At 44.4% G+C, this 27296-nt stretch overlaps 1 protein-coding gene across 2 annotated transcripts in view; it reads left to right on the top strand.

Annotated features, from left to right (window-relative positions):
- The first annotated feature begins 965 nt into the window (after positions 1-965).
- Positions 966-27296, top strand: part of LY86 (lymphocyte antigen 86) — a 61381-nt gene continuing 35050 nt past the window's right edge. For both annotated transcript variants that reach the window (XM_026511434.4, XM_048225834.2), the window contains exon 1: positions 966-1277. In XM_026511434.4, the coding sequence (XP_026367219.1) occupies positions 1154-1277 (124 nt within the window). In that variant the 5' untranslated portion in view covers positions 966-1153. The remainder of the gene's footprint in view (positions 1278-27296) is intronic.

A 27296-nucleotide genomic window follows, 5' to 3' on the forward strand; every position in this document is an offset into this window, starting at 1 on the left:
GACCACTCTGATGTCTCCCAAGAAATCCTAAGTATTCATCAAATAAGTTAGTGCATTCATTTTCAGTGGTAATTAAGTTCCACTTCAAAAAAAAAGTTCTGAGGTAACTAAAGTTTTCTATCAGCAGAAACAGTCAATTTACCCAGTGAGCTCAGAGAAATGCTTTTCCTCCCCGGGGAAACAGCATACTCTGTTCTCCTCCAATCTGCTGGCCATGGCCCTGACTCTGGTTCTCTCAAGCTAAGGTGGAGTGGGGTGGGGAGCCAGGGCTTTTGCTGTCCTAATGCAGGACGACAAAGGTAGTGGAATAGGGGGACAGAATCTTAGCTTTGAAAAGAAAGTGGGATGTGACGTTAGTAATCCCGCCAATGAGCAAAATAATTAACCCCCACCACACACACCATCTTAAAGGGAGGCTCTCACTTCCCCCATCCTTCCCCACCCCTTCCACCAAGCCAAGCCAGAAATAGAACACAGCTCACCTCTCAGGGACATTCCCTCCACCTCTTCTCCAGAGGCCGCATTTGCGGCTCCCAGAGCAAGCTCTGTTCTCACAGCTGCACAATTCACTGCTGAAACCCTAATCCTGTTGGTGGGGCTGCAGCCAGATGAGAGAAAATGCCAACAGGGCAAAAGCCTCATTCCAGATCCCAAATGTGACTGCAGCCCTCAAAATGCAGCTGCTGCGTGCTGGCCCCAGCCAGGTCCCTGGTCCACAGCCCACATCGGGAGCCTACAGAGACACGGGGGCTGCAGATGAAAACCACCTGGGAGCCTGGGGTTTTTGCTTTCCTGAGTTCGCTACTCCACCTGGGTGCGGGGGAGGGCCTCTTCGGAGGCTGTTTGGAGGGGGCCCATTGCATAAGGTCATGCATCCCTTGCTGGCTCCTCCCTGTGAAAGCAGAGTCAACATCGAGCCTACCCTACACACAGGTCATCCTCCCCCTGCTGATTCAAATGTCAAAGGTCCTGGGGGAACAGTATTCAAATGCCTCTGCTAACTGCCTTTTTCTTCTCACAGTGGTTCCTCAGGAGCATAAAATAGGAGAAGTGAAACTGAACATTCACCCCTGTAGCAGGGGAGAGGAAGAGCCCCGGAAGGCCCTTTGTTTGGGGCCACTATTTTCCTGTTGGTCACACGCAGGACCTGGCCATGAAGGGTTTCACAGCGGCCCTCCTCGTCTGGACTCTGATATCTCCCAGCAGCTGCAGCAAAGCCTGGCCCACGCACACGGCCTGCCGGGATGGGAACCTGGAAGTGCTCTACCAGAGTTGTGGTAAGGTCTTTCAAAACATGCGCCTTTGTGTGTATGGGGAAAGGAAGGCCCCAAAACGGGGGTTGCTGGAGCGTTGTGTTGGGGTGGGGAAGGGGTGAGAGGACTAAGACCCAAATACTTTCTCCACTTGCAGTGGGTCTGCAAGGCCATAGAGAGCCCTTGGGAGAAGGAGGGGTGGAGGGTGGGGAGTGGGAAAGAGCCTGAAGAGAGCCACAAAGAGGACAAGAAAACACATTGAGTCTAAACAGAGCAATTCACTGATACTGCAGAGCCAGGAAAAAACCAAAATGACCGAGGAGTCTAGGAAATCATGAAACCTCATTCACTCAAAATTAAGAAAAGATGGTTCCATTAGTCACCACCACTGCAAACTGTACACCTGGACTACCTTTCCAGGTTATTGAGTCTGCAAATTGAGTGAAAAGTTCACGTATCTCAAAAGAGAAGATTCCTGTCCTTCCTGTGACACTCCTAGGGCAGCATTGCTCATTAACTCAGCACTTACTTTGTGGCCGTCAATGCCAGGGTTTTTTCTAGGGCCAGACATAATCAAAGAGCATGAGCCATGGTTATGACCCCAATGGGGCCAACGTCTTTACCAACAAACGGTGCCGGCTAATGAATAGAATGCAGGGAACAGGTGTCGTAGGTGTCTGAACCAACACTTCAGGGTATATATTAGTCTGCAAGGGCTATTAGAGCAGAGTACCACGGACTGCGGTCTTAAACAACAGATATTTATTTTCTCACAGTTTTGGAGGCTGGAAGTCCAAGATCAAGGTGTCGGCAGGTTGGTTTCTCCTGAGGCCTCTCTCGTTGGCTTTAGATAGCTGTCTTCTCCCTGTGTCCTCACACGGTCTGTCCTCTGTGCCTGGCTGTGTCCTGATATCCGCTTCTTATAAGAACACCAGTCCTATTGGATTAGGGCTCACCCATAGGATTTCATTTAACCTTAATCACCTCTTTAAAGACCCCATCTGCAAATGCAATCATATTCTAAGGTACTAAAGGTTAGGACTTTAACATATTAATTGGGGGGGGGGTCACACTTGAGTCCACAAAGGGGGACTGAGTGCGAAAAAGTGAGCTCAGCATCGGGATCATATCTTGAGTGAAGATTAGAGGGACAGGCTCATGGAAAAGCATGCCAGTGTGAAATACGACACTTTGGAGGTAGACAGGAAGCAAAAGGCAGTTTGGACTGAAGGCGTTGGGAAAGTGATGCTCTTTCAGTATTAAATTGGCCTCGCGATCAGCTGGGGAGCAGTGGAGATGTCGCCCTTGAGCAGACGGCTGATCCTGCAGCTGCCACCCAGGGGGTTGCCTTGGAGAGGCTGGGGTGGTCAGGCTGGTCTCCAGGGCCGCTTGCCCAACTCGATTTTACTCTTCTAAAAAGAAGGAACACTGAGCATTGAAATGTACAAAAACTTTTTTTTTCTAATGTAAAGGAAAATGAATGGCTAGATGCTGTAGGTATTGATCTCATTACTCTTGCTCTTCCCATGGGGATGGGATGCTTTCTGCTGGCGCCTATGCATTGTAGGTGCAGGATGAGAAGCAAGAGTTGAGATGAATGGACTGCTCAGGATTTGTTTTTCCAATTCATTCTCCCATAAAAGGTTGCCATGGCTGGTCCCTCCTCCAGACCAGCCTGCAGCCTGCAGCCAAGCCTGGCACAGCCTTTCAAGTTGCTGCCAAGAAAGGCAAGAGAAGCGGATGCATCAGGAGAAGAACAAAAGCATATCACCCGCCTCTGGGGATAACTCCTCCCTCCAGGTAGCGGCTCCGTGGAGTCAATAAATGTCAGCACAAGCCCTGCTCTGGGCACTCAGAGAAAAGGGATGGAGGAGACACAGTTCTCATCAAAGAGTAGTGGGAGGATCAGACAATTAAACAACAGGGTAAATGCTCTGTGGGAAGGGCCGGAATAGAGGCACATACCATGCACCAGGGCTCATGGTGGCTGGAAAGGGTGAGCTTGGGGGTCTAAACCTGCCAGGAGAAGAGTCATCAAGCTTGACCTCAACCTCAAAGAATGATAAAAATGGTAATTATAACACCTTATGTCCGTGGAAGCTTTATATGTGCCTGGCGCCATGCTAAGTTCTTCCCATGCATTATTATTTTATGGGTATCTAAATGAGAGTTAGAGATGCCAGGTAACTCTTCCAAGGTCACACAGATAATAGTGGCAGAACTACATCCTGGGGGCACAGAGAAGCATAAAGTAAATATCTGTGGAATTGAATTGACTTGATCCCAGGCCCAGTTGACTCTGGAGCCTGTGTTTTAATCTCCTGCTGTCTGGAGTTTTGTCAGAAAGCAGGGGGATAGAGGTGGGGAGTGGGAAGAATAACGTGGCACAGAGAATGGCATGTTGACAGCAGGGAGACGTGACCAGGCATAGCGTTCAGGGGGCTGCAGAAGAGCTGGAACTCAAGGAAGCGATGAGAGATAAGGTAGGAAATATGGGGAAGCCCAGGTGTGATGGTGAATTTCATGTGTCACCTTGATTGGGCCACAGGGTGCCCAGATAGCTGGTCAAACACTTTCTGGGTACAACCATGGGGGTGTTTGTAGAGATTAGGATTGAAATCAGTGACCTGAGTAAAAGCAGATCACCCTCCCCCGTGTGGGTGGTCACGGTTCAGTCTGTTGAGGGCGTGAATAGAACAAAAAGCTGGAGCTAGATAGGATTCACTGTCTCAGCCTCACTGTAAGTTGGGACCTGGACCTCCTGCTTGGAGCACTCTTCACTTTCTGGCTTTCTCTGATCTTCAGACCAGCCTTCCTGGGTCTCTAGTTTGCAAATGGCAGATCATGGGGCTTCTCAGCCTCTGTAATCGTGCGAGCCAATATGTTATGATAAATCTTCTTTTAATTATATATATATATATATTTTTTTTCTAATATATATTTCCACTGGTTCTGTTTCTCTGGAGAACCCTGACTAATACAATAAAAGACAAGTTTGGGTTGCATATCTTTGCCAATGAGGAGATTGCATTTGGAAAGATTCCCTCAGGGAATGGGTGGAAACATGAATATTAGACTGACAGCTATCTGAGGCCACACCCAGGGTTTGTAGTCTGTAGAATCAATAATCCAGGGGGTGCCTGGGTGGCTCAGTCACTTAAGCCTCTGCCTTCCGCTCAGGTCATGATCCCAGGGTCCTGGGATGGAGCCTCCCCTCAGTCTCTCTGCTCATCAGGGAGCTTGCTTCTCCCTCTCCTTCTGCCCCTCCCCGATGCTTGTGCTCACACACGTGTGCGCTCGCTCTCTCTTGCTCTCTGTCAAATAAATAAGTAAAATCTTTAAAAAATAATAATAATCCAGAAAAGAAATATGACAGGCCAAACTGGCATCATAGCGATAGCCTCAACATCAGAAGGAATCTTTGGTATACTCTGTTGTCAGCAGAAAAGAAAGCAGTACCCTGGAGCTTCTCCAAAGAAGGGTCTTGCCTCATCTCCTGAGAGCCCTTGAGCCATCAGGTACTGAGTGGTCGCATACCCCTCCCCAGATGTCCTCCCTGTAGCTGCTGGGTTCACAGCAGGGCCGTCCCCCCACCCCTGTTCCCAAGGCTTTCACATTGATAACATGGCACAAAGGCCATGTGTTGAGACCCTCTATCCAACCCTGGTGCTCCAATCTCCTTAGTGCATGTCAGGGGCTTCTAGAATCCCAACATGTACACAGATGTGGGGGCATCACCTGACAAAAATAAAGGGTCTACTGTTTTCTGGGTTTAGTGCTTCATTTTTTCCTTCTTGTTTTGTTTTATAAGTTTAGTGGGAGGGGGAGATTTTTAGGCCAGACACTGTTCTAAATAATACAAAAATCCTTGGGGAGAAAGAAAGAAACTCACAAGCAGTTGCTGGGCATAATTTTCTGAAAAAGCAGAAGTCCTGCTCTGTCCATCTGTTAGTGCTACGGTAAAGAGGGACAGAAGGGGGAACAAAAGCAGCCTGGGGCCTTTCTTTTGTTAAATCATAAGACAATTCACAGGACTAGCAAAAGCCCAGAGATCTTACCCCATTCATATGCCACAAATGTCCACCAATGTATTTATTTATATGCTGCCTCTATCACACCAGCTCATGGGGTGGATTACAGAAGTCCACAGGATTGGAGGATGAAGGAGGTAGTGGGAAAGCAGAGGGAAGAGAGAGGGTGGATAATAAATCCAGGAGCAATCAGGCCACGTACAACAGATGAGGCAGTGTGAGAAATAAGATCTGGGGGCCTGAGGGCAGCAACCCTCATTCCAGCTCTTGGGCAATATTCTCTGTCTCCTGTCCTTGATTGTAAAGTGGGCATATGAATTTCCTATGGATGCACTAATGGTTACCACTTGGTGGCTTAGAATGACACACGTGTATTCTTTTGGAGGTCAGAAATCCAAAGTCAACTTCAGTTAGTGAAGAACCACACTCTCTTGGAAACTCTAGAGAAGAATCTCTTTCCTGGCCTTTTCCAGCTTCTGCAACTGCATTCCTTGGTTCATGGCCCCTTCCTCCATCTTCAAAGCCAACTGGATAGCATCTTGCTTCAACATCCTGTTATCATATTGCTTTCTTCTTTTTTTTTTTTAAAGATTTTATTTATTTATTTGACAGAGATAGAGACAGCCAGCGAGAGAGGGAACACAAGCAGGGGGAGTGGCAGAGGAAGAAGCAGGCTCCCAGCAGAGGAGCCTGATGTGGGGCTCGATCTCATAACGCCAGGATCATGCCCTGAGCCGAAGGCAGACGCTTAACCACTGTGCCACCCAGGTGCCCCGATATTACTTCCTTCTATGCCAAATCTCCTTCTGCCTCCCTCTGATGGGGACACTGAGATTAGGAATCTCCCCATCTCAAGATCCTTAACTTAATCCCATCAGCAAATTTCCTTTTGCTATATAAGGTGACATCGGCAGGTTCTGGGGATTAGGACATTGGGGAGCCATTATTCAACCCACTACAATAGGGATAATAATTTTACCTACCTCTCAGGGCTATGTGAGGATTAAGTGAAAACTATATGAAAAGTGCTTAGTACATACTTAGTACATAAATCTTTGCTGCTGATGACCTGAAAAATATTTTCTAGTCAATAGAGGTATATTTGATTATGAGCTTCCTTAAAGCCATATCAAACAAGGAAATTATATTGCTTGCAAAATAAAACCAGTTTATAAGATGTCTAGCCCTTCTTGATACTGGGATGAGCTCTGAGAGGAATTTCTCCCTGGAGCGATGTGACTCCCATCCGTTGTTTCTCATGGAAACAAGGAGCAAGGATTCATCACCAAAATTCAACTCAGGATCAGTTTTGCAAAGGGCCACAGTAGAAGCTTCCATGAATGGAGCTGGTCTGGATTGCTCAAGGGAAGGTTAGCCTGCCTATAGGACTGGACGAACCACATGTGGTCCAGCCAAACAGCCATAAATTGTGCTGTTGCCATTGTTGTTTGCCGTTTTGGGTTTTTTGGTAAGGATTGGCAAGCAGAGATCTAGGCTGTGTTTTCTGACAAGAGCCTTGAGTGTGAACCTCAGTATTGTCATTTAACATACTTTGATATGTTTTCACATGCTTTGACGTCAGCCAAGCAGAGAAGTGGGTCATAAAAAGTAAAAAGCCTATGACACATGCCTAAATGACTTCATGTCCTCCTTTTGATATCTCTGATACAGTCAACCTGGCCATTTCAGTGGCCCCTGGGAGTAGTCTAGGAACAGGCATTGGCAAATGAAGCCCATAGGCCAAATCCCACATGCTGCCTGGTTTTATATGGCCCATGAGCTAAGAATGGTTTTTACACATGTAGATGGCTACAAGATTCAAAAGAAGAATAATATTTGTGACATGTGAAAATTACATAAAATGCCAATTTCTGTGTCCATAAAGTTTTATTGGAACATGGCCACACTCATTTGTTTCTGTATTGTTTATGGCTTCTCCCATAAGTAGTGTGACAGTGATTGTATGGTCACAGATCCTGAAATATTAACCATCTGGCCCTTTATAGCAAAAGGTTCCTGCTCCCTGGTGAAGGGTAAGATAGAATCTCTCAAGCTCTTCATCAAATCAGAGCCTCCAGGTCTGTGGTCTGTGTCTTCTGGATGATTCTAGCTGTAGAGAGGATGTGTGGCCAAGTCATCTTGATGCCAAAACCACCATGAGTGCAGGAACTTGTAAGATACCTTGAGAATATCATCATTTCCATAATAATCTCCTGCTGCTGCCTAACATTTTATAATTTATAATGTCCCTCCGTTTATAAGGTCTCATCTGATCCTTACAAACAGTCCCGTGAGGTGGGTAGAATATTTATCTCCATGTTTCAGATATGGGAACTGAGACACATACACATTAACTATCTTATCAGGTAACACACCTGAGCCATGATGCAGCCCTAAATGTCTGACTCCATGCCCAGTGACTTAAAGCTACATTATGGAATTCCAATACGAGGCAACCCATGCCATCTGATCCCAGAAACATAGGGTAGGAATAGGGAGAAGAGACAGCTCAAAAACTAAGCCTTCGGGTGAGGCAGTGAAAACCTTACACTAGCAGAAGAAGCAGAAAGAGGGAGGAAGGGAGGAGGGAGTGAAGGAGGAAGAGGAGGAGAGAGATTTGCCTTCTGATTCAAGGATTTTTCCATCTTCTCCCACCCCAGCCTCCCTTCTTTGCACGCATTCAGAGCTGGGCCAGTTTGGCTCTTCCCGAGTGTCCGGCAGGGCCCTGTCACAGCCGTAGAAGAGAAGGAGCTCCCACATCTAGATTTTTCAGCCCTGTGTACCAAGTTCACTTTCATTCCAAGGTGTTTGGGAATGACATCTACCAATTTTTTTTTTTAAAGATTTTATTTATTTATTCGACAGAGATAGAGACAGCCAGCGAGAGAGGGAACACAAGCAGGGGGAGTGGGAGAGGAAGAAGCAGGCTCATAGCAGAGGAGCCTGATGTGGAGCTGGATCCCGTAACACCGGGATCACGCCCTGAGCCGAAGGCAGACGCTTAACCGCTGTGCCACCCAGGCGCCCCAATATTTTTTTTTAAAGCAAACGAAAGGTGATTGTCTTACCAGTGAGAACAGCATGTTTTTCAGACAGAGCCCCCCTGTGAGGTGGCTTACGTATTTTATAGGGACACCCTATTTCCCCCACATCTGACAGCAAATTTCAGTGTGGAGAAGTGGGTGAGTGGGGAGGAGAGGGGAGCCCTATCTCCAGCAGTAAGTTGAGGGCTGCTGGTGGTTCCTAAGGGACCAGGGTCAGCCACCTGGGAGGTTCCAGGGTCAGGGGACCATGGCATCTGGTCACCATGCTTCACACTTAACACCTGCTCTTCTCTCCGGAAGGCAGTCAGCCTTGTCCATATCCGCCTGAATAGGTTTTGCATGTGTGCTGAAGTTTGCCGCAGGGCAGGCCCTTTATCTGACCTCCAAAAAGATCTTTAATTACAAAGTCAAAATCAGGTCACGTGCATCTGAGTAATCCATCAAGATAGTCAAACAGGACAATTAATCAGACCTTAAAAATGCAAAGCAATGCTGGCAACAACTCCTCCAAAATAAAGGGTAAACTGCAAAAGCAGGTTGATAAAATGTTGGTAGAAAAGTTATTTTAAAACTGCCTTGGAAGGAAAGGGAGGGGGAAGAAACTGCTTTCCTCAAAGCCTAGTAATTCTGAAATAAATGAAGCATGAAACAACATAAAACAAGCAACACTACGAAAAATAATAGTAATAATAATGGAAAATATCACCCGCCAATTAATCATTTAACAGTACTTTGAAATATTGCACGCAGAAAGCAACTTCTCTCTTCGTTGATTTTCCTGGATTAATGGGGATATAAATACTATACAATTAGAGAAAAGTAAACAAATAGGCAGGGAGACAACGATGCCATTTCGAAGGGACAAATGGGTACACAGGATTAAACAGCTGCCAGGAGCATAGCGAGCTCTTTTTGCTCGAACTAAAAGGCAGAAAGTTGATATTAAAAATAATAGTAATATGTATAATTACTACTATTTTTTTAAAATATATATTTATTAAATATATATAAATTTATCAAATACATATAAATAAATATCTATTAAATATATATAAATAAATATTTATTAAATATATATAAATATATAAATATATATTAAATATATAAATATGCATAAATAAATATATAAATACATATACTAAATATATAAATATATAAGTATATAGATGTAAATATAAATAAATATATAAATATATAAATAAATATATATCAAATATATAAAAATATATTAAATATTAAATATATAAATATATAAATTTATTAAATATATAAATATATAAATAAATATATATTTAAATGAATGTTAAAATATATATTTATTAAATTTAATATAAATATATAAAAATATATTTTAAATATATATGAATATATATTTATACATAAATCTATATATAAATATAAATATTATATTAAATAAATATAAATATATGCATCTCAAGTGTCAACATTGAGATGCAGAGTTTTTTTTAAGATGGGAAGAGGAAAAAGTTGAAAGTGAACAAATCTTGCAGGTGTGCTTCTGCTACCAAGCCTCTGAGCTCCTCCCCGCTTCTGTGAGGTCCTTTCAGCCAGACCTCCAAGGAGGTGTGAATTCTCCCAAGCACTTTTTAAAAGAGGTGCTGAGTCCCTTAGTGAATAGGGACCTAAAGACAGGGGGAAAGCCAAGAACCTGTGAGTCTAAGAGGCTCTTCTGTGCAGGCAGGAAATGTCTTCCTGGGTGCTGTTCACTGCTTTCCATCCTCAAGCAAAATCATGAGAAGCAGCTTTGCTCATGTTTTGGAGTAGAATATTGAAGAGGTAGAAATGGGGAAGACTGTCGTCCAGCTCTGCAGCTATTTTTGTGCAAACTACAACACAGGCAATATATTCCAGAAGCCGCCCCAGTGTGAGGTCCGGGGTCAGGCTTCAGACTCGGGACTGCAGAAGGGGGAGCGTCGGGGACCAAAGCAGCTTGTTTTCTCTAGGCTATTAGGCTGAAGGTGAAAAATCCCCTTTCAAGCCCCAAGCTGTGCAGCAGAACCTGGCAGAGGCCAGCAGGCACCAGGCTCCTGGGGATGAAGGAGCACCCAGCTGGCAAGAGCCCCTGCTACGCTGGTAAGAGCGAGCTGGAAAGCACAACATGGGAGCAGAGCTGGTCACACATATTGGGGGGGGGGGGGGAGACAGATGCTCCCCTCCAAAACCCAAACAACAGGGCTGGCATTTAAATGGAAAGAAAAGGGTGACCCGCGCAGGAACTGTGTGCTGTGTGAGTCGATGTTGGGTCTTTTCTGGAATGCCTTATAAAGTGATGTCCCAGGCCCCTGATCCAGGAGCTCTGTTCTGGAACCCTAGGGAAGCCAAGTGCACATCGGAAGAGGTACCCTGGGGTCCACCAGAAGCAACTTTGACTATCCATCTGGGTGCAGCCAATGGATGATTCATGCACAGTGGGCAATGGTGCAGTCACATCCGCCAGCCTCCTTGTGGGATCCAAGAAGGCACCATTGTGTGTCCCTTCTTGAAATTCTGTACCACTTCCGTCCATGCCTCTTTGCCTTCAGGACAGAAGTGAGTGGTAACCAACCCAAGAGCTAGCAGGAGAAAGATAAGATCCTCAGCCCAGAAAATGCTGCTTTCAAGCACAATTTACAGTGGAAGAAGTGCTGCCAATGGGCTCCCTTATTTGAAGCCTGACATCTCCCTTTATGGTCAGGTGGGAACTGCACCAGCCCCAGGGAGAAATCCCGAACAGAATGTTCAGCGTTCCCTCTGCCTGTTAGACATTAGAATCTTGTCCCACAGCTGGGATCAAGGGTCCTCCATATTAATTTTAGTGCTCAATTTAATCTTCCTGTACCATATTATAAAATCCTCTTAAGCAAGTAAATACTACTTACACAATTTAGTCAAAATTTTGTAAATTAAATGAATTAATTTTATTGCAGACATACATACATTGGTCACACATTTATTAATAGAATTGTCTTGAGCATTTAACCTAAAACAGCAGATTTCCTTAAATGCTTTAAAATCTGTAAAAGCAGGCAAAGCAGACACAGATGATCACAGTGATTATTCCATTTACTACCCTTTTTTGTTAAACGATAGTATCTTGCAAAATATTGGTAACATGGGTTTGCATTTATGTCTTTAACATTGTTACGGTGATATTCACTCTTACCTGTATTCTTACATCTTCCTGGGGTTATAGTCATCCTCAGTTCAGTATTTTCCTAGGTGTCTAGGGTGCCCCAGACCAAAGATTATCACCTCAGACTAGCCAAGAGCACAGGTTCCAAGTTACCAATCCATTGATTGTGGGATCAATGGCTGGTCAGCAAGCTCTCTTTACTTAAACTTGACCTATTACAACCGGAAGACCTTCAGCCCCTTTCTTGCACAAAGTTCCCTGTATCCTGGTGCTTTTTCTTCAAAAGATGTGTGTTTCCCAGGATCATTGGGATGTTACTCACCGTCCTAGCATTATGATACATTAACCTGGTCTGTCAGCATTGCAGGAAACTTACACCACCGTGGTAATGTCAGATGTACAATTAGAGGGGTTATTTAGAGGAAATGATGGATTTTGTCTGCACAGTTGAAACTCATCTGACTTTTGGCTGAGTCATCAGCTTTGAAGACAGCACTGAATTGTCGCTCTCCTTGTATCCTCTGTGTGACTGCCGTTGCTGATTTGGCTGTCATCCTGCTTTCTTTTTTTTTTTTTTTTAAGATTTATTTATTTATTTATTCGACAGAGATAGAGACAGCCAGCGAGAGAGGGAACACAAGCAGGGGGAGTGGGAGAGGAAGAAGCAGGCTCATAGCGGAGGAGCCTGATGTGGGGCTCGATCCCATAACACCGGGATCACGCCCTGAGCCAAAGGCAGACGCTTAACCGCTGTGCCACCCAGGTGCCCCATGTCATCCTGCTTTCTATCTAAATTTTATATGAGACCTCTTGAGCTCATCAGTCCTCTTTCATTTTTTTCTGGCTCAGTCACAACTCTTGGTCCTTATTCTTACCTACTTTCAAAGGTAGAGAAAAGTGCATTTTTCTCTCTGGTCTATCCATAGGGGTGGAAACACTCTGAACCCCCAAAGAACTAAGAATGAGGCTACGTGCTTATCTAGGGCTTGGGATGTGACCCGACTTCCTTCCTGCCATTGTTAGGGCTGCAGCTCCCAGACGTGCTTGCTAAGTAATTCTCAAAGACAGAGTCATGAGAGACGAGGTCTTCGAGAGCTCAAAACAACAGGCGTTGTCTTTCTGTCTCTTCCCTGCAACTGTCTGGTATTGCTAATTGCGTTTTCCCAGTCAGCAGAGAGCAAGTTCCCAGTGGTGTCCCCCCCCCCCCTTCTCAGTCAGGGATGAGCATGACAGGCCACATTAGCATTTCCTTGCATCTGTTTACAGGTCTGAGGCCAGGGTACCTAATCATAGTTCACAGTGGCTGGCCAGCTACAAGTGGAGGAGAGGGACGCCCAAGGTGAGGTTCCCGGAGCAGCTCTACTGCTCTGTGAGGCCAAGGATCAGACAGTCTGCCTTGTTGTGATTATGGGTGTCACATGACCATCTCTTTCTCCACAAGCCTGGTAGTTGCAGGCACATAGAGAAGGGTCAGCATTCTGCCACTCCTTGTCCACAGGCTCAGCGTAGACTGGGGACCTCTTGCAGAATGAGGCCAAATATCTTGGCCAGATAGAAGCTCAGGGCTTCAGTCCACCTGCATCCTCTTTCAGAACAACTTGAGCCAGAGAGGCAATGTGTCCTCACCATAGCCACAAAGCTTCATGGCAGCTGAACCCAATGGGATCTCCCAGGTCAGCTTTGCTTCCTCTCACAGCATAAAAGCCATGATGGGTGAACTCACACAATTTCAGGTCAAAGACATCATGTACAGCAAGATCAGACCTCTCTTTTATACCTATATCCCCAAAGTGCAAAAGAGCCTTTTCCTATGCAGCCCTTCTCTTAAGGCAATTTGTCCACATCCTTCCTTGCCCAAGATTCTATAAAACAAGCGCCCTTGTATATACAGAAGACCTATGGGGCCTCACTTAAATAGGGAGAGGACCAGTGGCTCCATAAATGTACTCTGATTGCAGATCTTACATAGAAATGACATGGTTTTATAAAGCAGTGAAAGCAAGAGCACGTTTAGGCTAGAGCTGCCTTGTTCTGTGGTCTGAACCTCATAAGTACTCTAACAACAGTCAGTAAACAAATAACTGGGACAGGGGACACCTGATTAAAATATGGTAGGTGACTTGGGCCCCTAAAGTCCTAAAGCTTGATGCCAGCTTCCTGCTCCTTCTGGTCTTTTCTCCATATGTAGAAAAGCTTGCTAAGTACAGCCAACTTCAGCCATCAGGCAGATGCCTAGATGCCCAAATCCTTCGGCCCCCACTCCTTTGGAGTCAGCTGGCTTGGGTCTGAATCCTGAGCTATTCCAAAAGGGAAGTACTGGAGCCTCAGCTCCCCCCACCAGAGACTCTAATTTCTAGCCTGACCTACACTGAGCTGTTTGGGATCTAAGTAGTGTGGAGAGTGGGCAGGAAGATAATTTTTCCAGGATGAACAATAGCTTTTCTGCCTCACACTTGGCTTTGGTTTTAACTGAATTAAAGAGCAGTTCTTATGTGAGTGTGTTCATTTGAAAGAGAAAAAAAAAAAAAAAAAAAAAAAGACCTGAAGAAAAATCGCCAATGGCTCTTGGTTTATTTGAACCAGTGGTTGAACAAAGCACAGGCTGGCTAGCAGGTATCAAGTGTCCTGATTTTTGAATGCATAGCTGATCTTGTAAGAAAAGATAGGAAGTCTCCAGGAACCAAAACAAAGAGAAGGTCCAAAGGCGAGGAAAAACAGCGCTGAAGGCTTGTCCACCCTCAGAAAAGTTGTCTGTCTCACCAGAAGTCAGGCCTCAGTGGCTGTGTGGGAGTCTGGCAGCATAGTCGTGTGCTGTGCAAGATAGGAAAGTGACCCCTCCATGAAGCTTGGTGCTTCAACAAGTTATAGCCACAATTTTAAAAAGTGAATGAGAAAAAAATAATAATACAGCAAAAGCGGAAGACAAGGAAACTTATCTAACTTACCTGGCCTCTGGAGAAATAAGTTTTCCCTGAGAATCAGTAGCTGCAGACCAGAGGGTCCACAGGTTTGGGGTCCAAATGTATATTATCTTCATGATCTAGGAAACCCCAAGCCTAGAAATTAAATTACAGACTTTTTTTTTTTTTTTAACCAAACAAAATCTGGAGTTTGTCTGCAAAAGATTCTCAGTAAAGGAACTTTCCAAGGGATACTTCAGAAAGAAATAAAATGGTCTCTCAGAAGTAAGTTTGGACATGCAAGATGGAATAGCAAAAAAGAATTAGCAAATTCAAACAAGCAATGAATGTAAAGATGATAATAATGTCCACTTTGAAAAGGGAGTGTATTTGCCTTCCACTGTTGCATAACAAATTACTCTAAAACCCCGCAGCTTCAAACCACAGACATTACCATCTCACAGGTGCTCTCTGTAGGAGTTCAGGTGTGGCTTAGTGAGGTGTCCCTGACATGGGGTCTTTTGAAAGGCTGATCAAGGGGTTCCTCTGGGCTGCAACCATCTTGAGGCTCGACTGAGAGAAGATCTGCTCCCAAATTCCTGTGAGTACCGGCTAGAGTCAGGCCCCAGAAGGTCGCTCCAAGCTCGCTCACATGGCTGTTAGCAGGATTCAGGTCCTCAGTGGCTGTTGGCCAGAAGCATCAGTTCTTTGCCACAAGAGCCTTTCTACAGGGCCACTCACAACATGGCGTCACGCTCCCGCAGAGCAAAGCTCTAAGCAAGAGAGTATGAGAGGGCAAGAAAGGCAGATTATTTTATTCTAATTTCAGAAGCAACATCCCAACACATTTGCCATGCTCTTAGAAGCGAGTCACTGGGTCTCAGGGGAATGCTTTACATAAGGGTGTGAATTAGGAGCAGGGACCACTGGGAGAGGTATTAGAGAGTGCCTACCACAAAGCAATAATTCAGCACAAGCTACAGGATAATAATAGCACATGAAGGAGCGAGCTGGTGATGGGACATAAGGCATTCTGATGACCTTGTCCTTGTATTGTTCAGGGAGAGGGTTAAAATCATGTTTACTTTTGCAAAATGAAGAAGTTCTATTGTTGTCTGGTTATACAACAGTGTGACTATAGTCAACACTACTGAACTGTATGCTTAAAAATGATTAAGATGATAAATCTAATACCATGTGTTTTTTTTACCACAATAATAAATAAATAAACAAATAAATAAATACCAAGAGAAAAAGCAACAAGAAAAAAAGGAAATGTTTCATTTTAAGCTTTATTAAGTAAAATTTTCATGTTAGACGTTCAAGGGTAACTGTTCAAAAAACTAGCAATATAGTATATTACTTTCAAATTAGTAAAAAGAAAATAAACAAACAAACACTTGAATCGATCCAAAAGAATGTTGGAAAGAAGAGGACAAAGGAGCATATAAAGATCAGGGCACTAAGGAAAGAAAACCCAACTATAAATGAGAAATAATTACAAATGTATCAGAGATTCTAATATATATGAATCGACCGAGGTAAACTGATTTTTCAAAAAAGAATACTAGATTGAACTTTAAAAATCAGCTCTCTGGGGACACCTGGGTGGCTCAGTCAGTTAAGCGTCTGACTCTTGATCTCAGCGCAGGTCTTGATCTCAGGGTTGTGAGTTTAAGCTCCATGCTGAGCATGGAGCCTACTTAAAAAAATAAATAAAAAAAAAAGTAAAAATCAGCTGATTTTTACACCTAAAATATGGATCTAAAACATACCTAAAATATAGACACACAGGGAACATCAGATTTAATGGTGAAATACTGGAAGCATTTCCTTTAAAACCAAGAAGGAGATAATCATGCCCACCATCCCCACTTCTATCCAACACTGCACTGAAGGCCCCAGCCAGCCCAGTAAGACAAAAATAAATAAATAAAATAAAATATTTAAGGACTTAAAAGAAGGGAACAAAAATGTTATTATATGCATACAATAGGACTGGCCATGCAGAAAAACCTAATCTAAAAATTATTGGAATTAATAAGAGAGTTGCCTGAACAATTTCTTTGGGGACCATTGTATGACATTATTCCAGGCGATAGCTAGCATGCGTAGCTTTGGTTAATTCATTTTCACAGCTGCAGAGTATATAATTACTTGTATCGACTACAATTGTATCCATTCTCCTTTTGATTAATATTTTGGTTGCTTCCAATTTTTTATAATTACAAGCTGTTGGCAGCACCTCTTATTTATATCTCTTTGTATCAGAAAAGGTTTCCCAGCCCAGGACTTTTCTTTCCACTTCTCCCAAGTTTATGCCTGGGTGAAGGTATTTGGAATTGGTCTAGGTTCACCAGCCTTGTCTTGTAATGTTTCCACACAATAACAGTTTTTAAATGTTATGTTCTGAAAACACATGAACAGATGGAAAGAAAAGGCTGAACAATATCCAAATGGTTACAGCAATGATGTGAAAGAGAAAGGTGAAGAGTTCAATCAGGGGTCAGCTTGAAAGTTCCGGGTGATCAACATTTGCTACATTTAACCTCAGTGTGGGAGTTGGGGGGGGCAGGAAGACTGTGGGCATTCAGCAGGTGCAGTATTCTCATTTATTAATCTGAAGTCAGGCTTCCCATCTTATTTTTCCTGTCAGTTTGCTATCTTCCAATATAATTCTTTTTTGTTGTTGTTGTTACTTTTAGCAAACGTATTTTTAATCCTCTAACCAGGGGGGAAGTAGTAGGATTGTGTTGATTTGGGAAGCAGAGAAATGAGCCCTTTCTTTGCTTAGCAGTTTATTTTGCTGGCAGAGGGACACCAAGCCAAAGTCAGCTGGTTCTTTTCTCCCCTGGCATCGATCTGTAAGTGCTTGTAATCCTGTATTAGTCATGTCATGGGGTCTTATTCCCAGGGAGGTCTATGTCTGACAAGCCACAAAGTGCTAACGAGAAGTTTCCCGTAGAAACATCCGCCTCCTCCCCATCAGGGAGAGCTCTATGACAGAGCTGGGACATCCAGAAGCCCTATTCTGTCTCCGCCTCACAATGTGGGAGATACAGGAAGAAATGGTGAACTGGTTTGGGGAACAAGGAATTCTGCTTCCCTGATCTCAGTACAAGACCCTCTGTTAGAAACTCTGGTACCCACTTCCCCGTCTCAGGAAGTCTCCGTGGTATCTTTAGGAAGCACTGATTTCATGCCCTGGAGATACTGTGCCTCTTATTCTCTAATGAAGAGGGAGCTGGTGATTCTCCCTGAACACTTCCTCTTCCTTCAAATGCCTCTCTGTGAGGGTGCCCCCTCTTCATTCTAAATCAAGGTGGTCACATCTGTAGATAGTGTCACTGAATAGCCCCTTTGCCAACCTGCTGACAGTGAAAGAGGACGGTCTTGACACATGGTATAGACCAAATATCTGTATCCCCCCCCAAATTCATATGTTGAAGCCCTAAACCACAATGGAATTAGAACGTGATTAGTGTTGGATGAGGTCATGTGAGGGGGCTCCATGCTAGGACTAGTGTCCTTATATGAGGAAGAGACCAGAGCAAGCTCCCTCTCTCTCTGCCACGTGAACAAACATTGAGAAGGTGGCCATCTCTACACCAGGAAGAGGGTCCTCACCACAAACTGCATCCACCAGCACCTTGAACATCCAACTTCCAGAGCTGTGAGAAATAAATGTCTGTTGTTGAAGCCCCCCGATCTGTGGTACTTTGTCATGGCAGCCTGAGAGCCTGAGACAACACGTCAGCTTTGTCAATAGGCTTGCTTCCTAGGAAAAGTGTAAATTGATTTTTTTCCTCTGGTGAGGAATGAAAAATATATCAAGTTGATCTCACACCAGAAAGCATTAGGGAAACAAATCTCAAGAATTAACACTTGTTCTGAGGGCCTCCTTATGATGGAGTGTGGCCAAAATTGCCTCAGGGGCCCTGAGTGCAGCATCGGGAAGGAAGGCTGGTGGCTAAGGAAGGAAGCTCCTTGCCCAGTCATCCAAGCCTACCCACCCCATATGGACATTAACAATAATTAACCGTGGCTGCCTGTGCACTTCATGGCTCCTAGTATTTGAATCATTCATGGGAATGTTCTTCTTATGTCCCGGAGGGAGTCTCACCACAATCTCCAAGGCTGAGCAGGTGTAGAGTTGTAGACCCCACCCTGCACTACAAGCTCCTCCTCTGATTTTTCTCCAGGGAACAAGCTTCTCTAGCAAGAATTTTTCTTTAAGAGGACCTGCCTACATCGCTGGAGAGAATGTAAAATGTATAGCCACTCTGGAAAACAGTGGGGCTGTTTCTCAGAAAACTCAGTATACATTTAGCATATTACACAGCCATCCCAGTCGTGGGTATTTACCCCAGAGAAATGAAAAAACTATGTCTATATAAAACCTGTATGTGAACGATCACAACAGCTTTATTTGTAATAGCCCCAAACTGGCCAAACGTCCTTCAGCAGGTGAGCGGTTAAACAGACCATGATATATCCATACTGCAGAATACAGCTCAGCAAGAAACACAAATGAGCTGTTGATACACACCCCAACCTAAATGATCTCAAGAACATTATGCCGAATGAAAAAAAACCCTATCCTCAAAAGGTTACGTGCTGATGGATCCGTTTACGTAACGTTCTTAAGATGACAAAGTTATATTGATGGGGAACAGAGTAGTGGTTGCTAGGGGTAGGGAAGGAGATAATTATCAAAGGGAGCACGAGGAGGATCCTTTGTATCTCTTTCCTGATTGTGGTGGTGTTTACATGTGATACAATTACATAGAACCACACATGCACGTGTGTGCACGCACATACACATGCATGCATGTAAAAACTGGTTACATGTGAAAGGGATCTGTAGATGGTACCAGAGCTGATGCCTTGGCTCTGAGATCCAGCTGTGTAAGATGTCAGATGAGGGGAGGCAGGTCAAGGATACCCAGGACCTCTCCGTACTCTTTTATGCAACTTCTTTTATTTTTTTTTAAAGATTTTATTTATTTGACAGAGAGAGACAGCCAGCGAGAGAGGGAACACAAGCAGGGGGAGTGGGAGAGGAAGAAGCAGGCTCCTAGCGGAGGAGCCTGATGTGGGGCTCGATCTCAGAACGCTGAGCCGAAGGCAGATGCTTAACGATTGTGCCACCCAGGCATCCCTCTTGTATGCAACTTCTTGTAAATCAATCATTATTGCAAAATAAAAAGTTAAAAAAAGAAAGGCCGGGACTTCTTGAGCCCAAGGCCCCACATCTTGCTTTCAGGGGTTCTGTCGACAGGGCAGCCCTGAGCCCCACAGTGCAGGCTCCATGGCTCCCTGCCTCTAGGGCATCCGAGAGACCAGGACCAGGAGGAAGTGTGAAGCTTAAACTGGTGCCGAGTGTCTCCTTATACAGGTGAGGAAAGAGAACTCACTGAGGTGGGGTGAGGGCTAGCTGTCACCTTGACTTAAATTCTGATGTAAGTAGAAGTAGCTCTTCCTCATAAAAAGATGGAAAGATATTCCATGCTCATGGATCGGAAGAATTAACATAGTTAAAATGTCCATGCTACCCAGAGCAATCTACACTTTCAATGCTATCCCGATCAAAATACCAAGGACATTTTTCAAAGAACTGGAACAAACAGTCCTTAAATTTGTATGGAAACAGAAAAGGCCCCGAATCTCCAAGGAACTGTTGAAAAGGAAAAACAAAGCTGGGGGCATCACAATGCCAGATTTCGAGCTGTACTACAAAGCTGTGATCACAAAGACAGCATGGTACTGGCACAAAAACAGACACATAGACCAATGGAACAGAATAGAGAGCCCAGAAATGGACCCTCGGCTCTTTGGGCAACTAATATTTGATAAAGCAGGAAAAAACATCCGGTGGGAAAAAGACAGTCTCTTCAATAAATGGTGCTGGGAAAATTGGACAGCTACATGCAAGAGAATGAAACTTGACCACTATCTCACACCATACACAAAAATAAACTCCAAATGGATGAAAGACCTCGATGTGAGACAGGAATCCATCAAAATTCTAGAGGAGAACATAGGCAACAACCTCTACGACATCGGCCAAAGCAACCTTTTTCATGACACATCCCCAAAGGCAAGAGAAACAAAAGATAAAATGAATTTATGGGACTTCATCAAGATTAAAAGTTTCTGCACATCCAAGGAAACAGTCAGAAAAACTAAGAGGCAGCCCACGGAATGGGAGAATATATTTGCAAATGACACTACAGATAAAGGACTGGTATCCAAGATCTACAAAGAACTTCTCAAACTCAATACACGAGAAACAAATAAACAAATCAAAAAATGGGCAGAAGATATGAACAGACACTTTTCCAATGAAGACATACAAATGGCTAACAGACACATGAAAAAATGTTCAAAATCATTAGCCATCAAGGAAATTCAAATCAAAACCACACTGAGATACCACCTTACACCAGTTAGAATGGCAAAAATAGACAAGGCAAGAAACAACAATTGTTGGAGAGGATGTGGAGAAAGGGGATCCCTCCTACATTGTTGGTGGGAATGCAAGTTGGTACAGCCACTCTGGAAAACAGTGTGGAGGTCCCTTAAAAAGTTAAAAATTGAGCTACCCTATGATCCAGCCATTGCACTACTGGGTATTTACCCCAAAGATACAGACGTAGTGAAGAGAAGGGCCATATGCACCCCAATGTTCATAGCAGCAATGTCCACAATAGCTAAATTGTGGAAGGAGCCGAGATGCCCTTCAACAGATGACTGGATTAAGAAGTTGTGGTCCATATATACAATGGAATATTACTCAGCTATCAGAAAGAACGAGTTCTCAACATTTGCTACAACATGGACAGCACTGGAGGAGATAATGCTAAGTGAAATAAGTCAAGTAGAGAAAGACAACTATCATATGATTTCTCTCATCTATGGAACATAAGAACTAGGATGATCGGTAGGGGAAGAAAGGGATAAAGAAAGGGGGGGTAATCAGAAGGGGGAATGAAACATGAGAGACTATGGACTATGAGAAACAAACTGAGGACTTCAGAGGGGAGGGGGGTGGGGGAATGGGATAGACCGGTGATGGGTAGTAAGGAGGGCACGTATTGCATGGTGCACTGGGTGTTATACACAACTAATGAATCATCGAGCCTTACATCGGAAACCGGGGATGTACTGTATGGTGACTAACATAATATAATAAAAAATCATTTAAAAAATAAATAAATAAAAAAAAATAAAAATAAAAAAGAAGTAGCTCTTCCTAGTACTTCTAGAAAGAGTCCGCTAAATGGTTTGCCTAGGAGGCCAAAGTGAGACAGGCTGGGGTTTTTGTTTTGGGGCATGTGTGCATGTGTGGGGGAGTGGTACTTGAGGGCTGCAAAGGGTAAGCTGGTTTTGTGTCAAGCTGGACATCAGTGGTACAGTCATGCAATTCCACATGATGGGCAGATGTTCAGCAAAGCCAGAGAAAGTGTGAGAACTCCGAGCTCACCGGCAAGAGGCAGGCCAGTGATTGATGGCAGGGCTCTTCTTAACCCCAACAGCCACAGAAACATCCGCGTCATGAAGGTTGGCTGCTTCCTGGGAAATAGATAGGAAGAAGGCAGAAATCGATCTTTCCAGTACCATTCTAAACAATAGAAGCAAAAAAATTAAGTCTTCTGGACTTTCCAGGATCCGTCCAGAGGTGACTCTAGGATCTTTAAGGTCTGCGTATGTTCAAACAAACACCACCCACTTCTGACCACAAGTCTTTGAAGAACTTGAACTGGCTGCATTTATTATTTTTTTTTGAAGAATTTATTTATTTATTTATTTATTTATTTATTTATTTGAGAGAGGGAAAGAGAGAGTGGGGGGGAGGGAGAGAAGCAGAGGAACAGGGATAAGCAGACTCCTCGCAGAGCGAGGACCCCTGACTTTGGCCTCGATCCCACAATCCCGGGATCATGACCTGAGCCGGAACCAAGAGTTGGATGCTTAACCAGCTGAACCACCCTGGCGCCCCTGAACTAGTTGCATTTATAATATTCAAGGTAAATGCCACAAATGCAGAATGGGCTTGATTACACAAAGGGCTTTGTTGGCAAATGTGAAGTTCCCAGAAATTATGTGCTTTTTGGGACTTCAGAGTCTGCATATGTTGTTCGCTCTGCCCCAAGTTTCTTGGAAAAGAGTGCCTATGGACAATCTGCCTGGGTTCATACTCCAGCCCCTTCCAGATGTATGACCCTGGACACGTTCCTTAACCCTCTTTGCTTCAGTTCTCTAGTCTCTAACATAGAGATAACAAGCCTCTTAAGGCTTTTGCAAGGATTCGAGCTAATACATATATCGTGCTTCAAACAGCACCTGCTTGTGGTCAGAGCTACAAGAGTGACGACTGATGACCACACCCCTGCAGACTCTGAGGCTGGCAAGTCTGAGCTCTGGCACCATCTCCACTTCGTGGCCATCCGTGACCACCCCCATGCTGGACTGCACACACCTTCCTTGTTCTTCACTGTGCCTTGTAACTACACTGTGGGGAGATTGTCTGCTCACCTTCCTTCTCCATCTACACTCTCTGTTCCAAAAAGTCAGGGGTTATGCCTAAAACTGACTTGTCTTTGTACCCCCACACCTCGCACAGCGTTCAGCTCATGGCAGGAGATCCAAACATGTGTGTGATCGGATCAATAAACAGTGGTATTAGGTTTCTTGTCTCCCCTGTTGAAATAGCATCCCTTCTCCATTTTCTGGGCAGCCACCAAAAATAGGAAAAGTCCAATTGCTAGCAGGTTCTACTGGCTGCTCTGACTTCAAATATGCATCCCAAACACAGTCTCACCGGAGGCACATCTACACCCCAGTCAGAGTGCTGAGAACTATGGGGGAAACACGATCTTTATGTCCCCTTGTATTAGGAGAGGACGAATTGAAATTGAGACTTATTAAAAGGGAGATGTGTTCACCAAACATATGAGGCAGTAAAGGAGCAGGTAGGTGCACCATTTCCAAAATCATTCAATCCCTTACTTACCCCTGTCTGATTGTTAATCAACATTCCTTTATTCACTCAACAAACAACGATCCCGTGCCTATTACATAGCACAATCAGACAAAAAAGATGTTGTCGGAGTAGAGAATTCAGAAATAGGAAAGGGACTGTATGGTTTTTTTTTTTTTTCATTCTCAAATTCTTTTTTTTATTCTTTTTTTTTAATTTTTTATTATGTTAGTCACCATAAAGCACATCATTAGTTTCTGATGCAGTGATCCATGATTCATTGTTTGCATATAACACCCAGTGCTCCATGCAATTCTTATGATCTTGTCTGGAGAGTTTATAGCTTAAACCCTACCTCTCTTCTGAAAAGGAAAAGTTGTTCTTTCTGTGTAGCCTCTATTTGCGCCTGTGTCCCAGAACACAGGCAGTCTTCTGAGAAGAAAAAAGAATGCTCAGTACAAAGTTGGTGGACAAGTTGACATTCCATCCCCAAAGGTCATGGAAGTTAATGGAGAGACATTGACACACACAACAGGGCTTATTGTGCCAAGAATGACACCCAAAGCTTCTGAGACCAGCCATGGACTTTGGTCACCTTTATGGACACAGACGGTAGAGGAAAGTAAAGCCAATTGGGCCACAGAAGACACAGCTGGTCTCTTAATTATTTCCTTAATAAGACCAGAATGTCTTTTATTTACAATCACAAGATGGTTTTTGTTTTTTAATTTCAGGGATCCCTTGGAACCCTACCCTCAAGTGATTGCTCCCATCTCAGCGCAGAGGTCTGAGTGAGCCTGTCCTGATGGCCGGGCTTCTCCCAGCCCACACTTCCCACTCCCCCTCACGTGCTCTCCACCTCATGCTCCCTATTCCCCCAACAGCCCTCAAAGTCCATATCCTCTTGATCCCTGAGCCCCCATCTCAAACCTTTCCATGCCTGGGTTCGTGTTGGGCATTGAGTTGATGTTCCTGAAATAAAACAAAAAAAAAATCTCTTAGGGGCTGTTCCAAGAATTGTAACTAAGCAGAGCCCTGCCTTTCTTGAAAGAATTCCTTTACAAGTCACTGGGGTAGCTGCTGAGGCCCTGGGGTGCTTGGGGTGCTTCCAAGCCCTCCGCACCGAGACAATGGGAAATATTTTGTTGTTTCTCCAGAGAAAGGAGGTAGAGAGATGAAGCAAGGAGGGAGGGAGGGAGCCAGGAATACGGTGAGCCCCTTTCCCCACAATCTTCATAAAGTCTGTAGTATTTGTGAAAGAGTTTGTGAGGCCATTTCGCAGGAAGTCCGTGCAGAGGTTACACTTGCAGCCTGCAGTGGTACATGGCAGATCTGGAAGCCTACATGTGACGCTAAGCTTACGGAATGAGCACATCACTTGGTGCGGCTCATGACCGTGCTCTTCAAACAAGGCTGGGCAATAGAATCACCTGAAGAATACACAAGAATCATGACGCCCAGGCAGAATGTTTAGGACAGGACCCAGGCTTCAGTATTTTTACAGAGCTCCCCAGTGGATTCCAATGTGCGGCCAAGTTTGAGACCCAGTGTCGAAGAACATCCCCAACCATTGATCGTGTTCACCGCGATCCTATTTATATCTCAAGGGCTGAGAGGCCCTAGCTGATATCCTGGTATTATTTCAGAAATATCCGTTGAACTTGACTAAAGTATTTCAATCCTTGAGTGCTCTTAACGTGAAAAAGACATTTTTAAAAAGAAGCTGGTTTCATTTTGTATGGTCACAAGACGTATAGTCAACATTACCCCTCTAACAGAATCCATCCTTTCTTTGCCCAATGATTGAATATCTACCATGTGGCTGCCACTGGCCTAGATGCTTCATGAATTATTTTTCTTAAGTCCTCTAAAAATCTTCTAACACCCCTGCTTTTTCATCTGTGCTTTACCAGCACCCTTTAGGTTGAGAAATGGCTGCCGTTTTGCAGAGTAAGTAACCTAGGCAATCCCAGCAAACAGTCCTTGTGTGTGAGCCTAGCCAGCAATCCCAGCAAACAGTCCTTGCGTGTGAGCCTAGCCAGCAAGCCCAGCAAACAGTCCTTGCGTGTGAGCCTAGCCAGCAAGCCTAGCAAAACTGGGGAGCTGGGTCTGCCTTGCCCTGTCCCTCCTTGTGACCAACATGAGACATAAGAGGAAGAGGGTCTTCCTGCATGCATTTGAACTCATTTTGCCTCTGTCCAAAGCTCTGTTTTCTTCTCTTAGTCAGTTGACCTCCCTCGCTGTTTGTCTCTCGCCTACGGCAGTGTGAGGGCAAAGCCACAGCAGGCGGAGTCTGGAGACTGGAATCAGTCATTTCACTGCCCTAGATCTAAGCCTCTTCAATCACAAAATGGGGATATTAATACCCGATGTCCTGGTCACCCACAAGACAGGGGACAGAGTCAGTGATTCGTATATATCTTAAAATCACCTGGTCCTTTGGCTTCAAATCCAGTTCTATAAATGAGCAAAGACAGGGCTGATGTCAGATGTTACCTCTCAGCCAGTTTACTGGCCCCTACTCACTCATGTTTCACATTCCATAACACCAGATGCCAAGGACAAATGCCTTAGCTTTTTCTTTTAAACCATACCTAGTTCATGACTTCCAGAAGCAGGAGAGAACTCCTTTTCAGAGTGCCCAGCATTTAAAGAACAGTCCCAGAGTTCATCTTCCTAGCCACACACAATCAGGTTAACCACCTGTACATCAAGGCCTGGCTCTTGTCCCCTGTCAGAAAACAGACAGATTTGCAGGAAATGAAGAACTGAAATATGACAGGTGTATCCTGGTTGTGTCTCGGTGTCACCAAACACTGTCACGGCTCCTGACATTCCTAAGCCAAGGAAAGTAAAGCCTTCCATGGGCTCCTTCCCGGGGAAGAGGTTTGTCTGCTAGTGAAATGCAAATTCCCACCCTTGAAGTATAGTAGAGACACATGCTCTGAGGTCTAAGTTTCCACTAAAAACAAAAGAAACAGAAAATCTAACTTATCTCCAGTTTTCTATCCCATATGGGTTGACTCCAGATTCATAACAGAAAGTTAAATAATTATCCATACCCAACAGAACAGGCAAGTTCCTTAGATGCTTCCAGATTCGGGGAAACCCTGAGAATTTGATCACTAGTCAATCAACAGTATCTGGTTAGACTGGCCTGGTCAAAATGTTCCTGTCCCACCCGGGTCCCACGGCAGCTAGCAGTGCCCAGCACATATTAAACAGTTAATAAACACTATCGAAAGAATGAATGGCCACACTACCATTAAGACCGAGTTTTAAATGCAGAGGGAGGAATTGGGTCAGGTAGCATGGAGCGTGTCCATGGGAGACGTGCCTTGCACACAGAAGACCACAAAATGTTGACTATACATTGACTGTAAAATAAGAGATTTAGAGTCTACGTGTATCTTATATTGAGTGTGTTTGGTCTGGTAGTATTATAATTAGATGCTGGAAGTGTTATCATCCAGATGAGAGCAGAAGCATTTTCTGATTTGCTTTGTGCTCCCAAGGTCAGGCGCTCCTCCGGCCGTGTGTCAGGTATGCAGGAGAATGGACAAGAGGCTAAGTAGGAATTCCCATCCTCGAGCCACTACGACGCACTCTCCGCCAGCGAGGAGACAAGTTCAAGTTCCTCTCGTCCTCATGTTAAGATTCGGCACCACGTGGCACCACGGATAACACAGGATAAATCTGAGCATTGAGAGTTCATTGCCGATCTTCTCCTAAGATGCGAAAGTTCACGCAGAGCAGCCTCACATGGGTCGTTATTTTTTGTGAGACATTGTCCAGGTCTTTGGGATCGAAGCTCGTCTTCATTACCATTTATCTCTTTGCGGTCTCTAACATTTCTGTGATGGCTCAAACACCGTTTCCTCCTAACCTAATAGGCCAACCTCAGGCCGTCCCGGGGGAATGCGATTCAGACGTCGAGGGGGCAGCTCCGGTT

This window comes from Ursus arctos, unplaced genomic scaffold, assembly GCF_023065955.2.
Source record: "Ursus arctos isolate Adak ecotype North America unplaced genomic scaffold, UrsArc2.0 scaffold_31, whole genome shotgun sequence".
Taxonomy (NCBI): Eukaryota; Metazoa; Chordata; class Mammalia; order Carnivora; family Ursidae; genus Ursus; species Ursus arctos.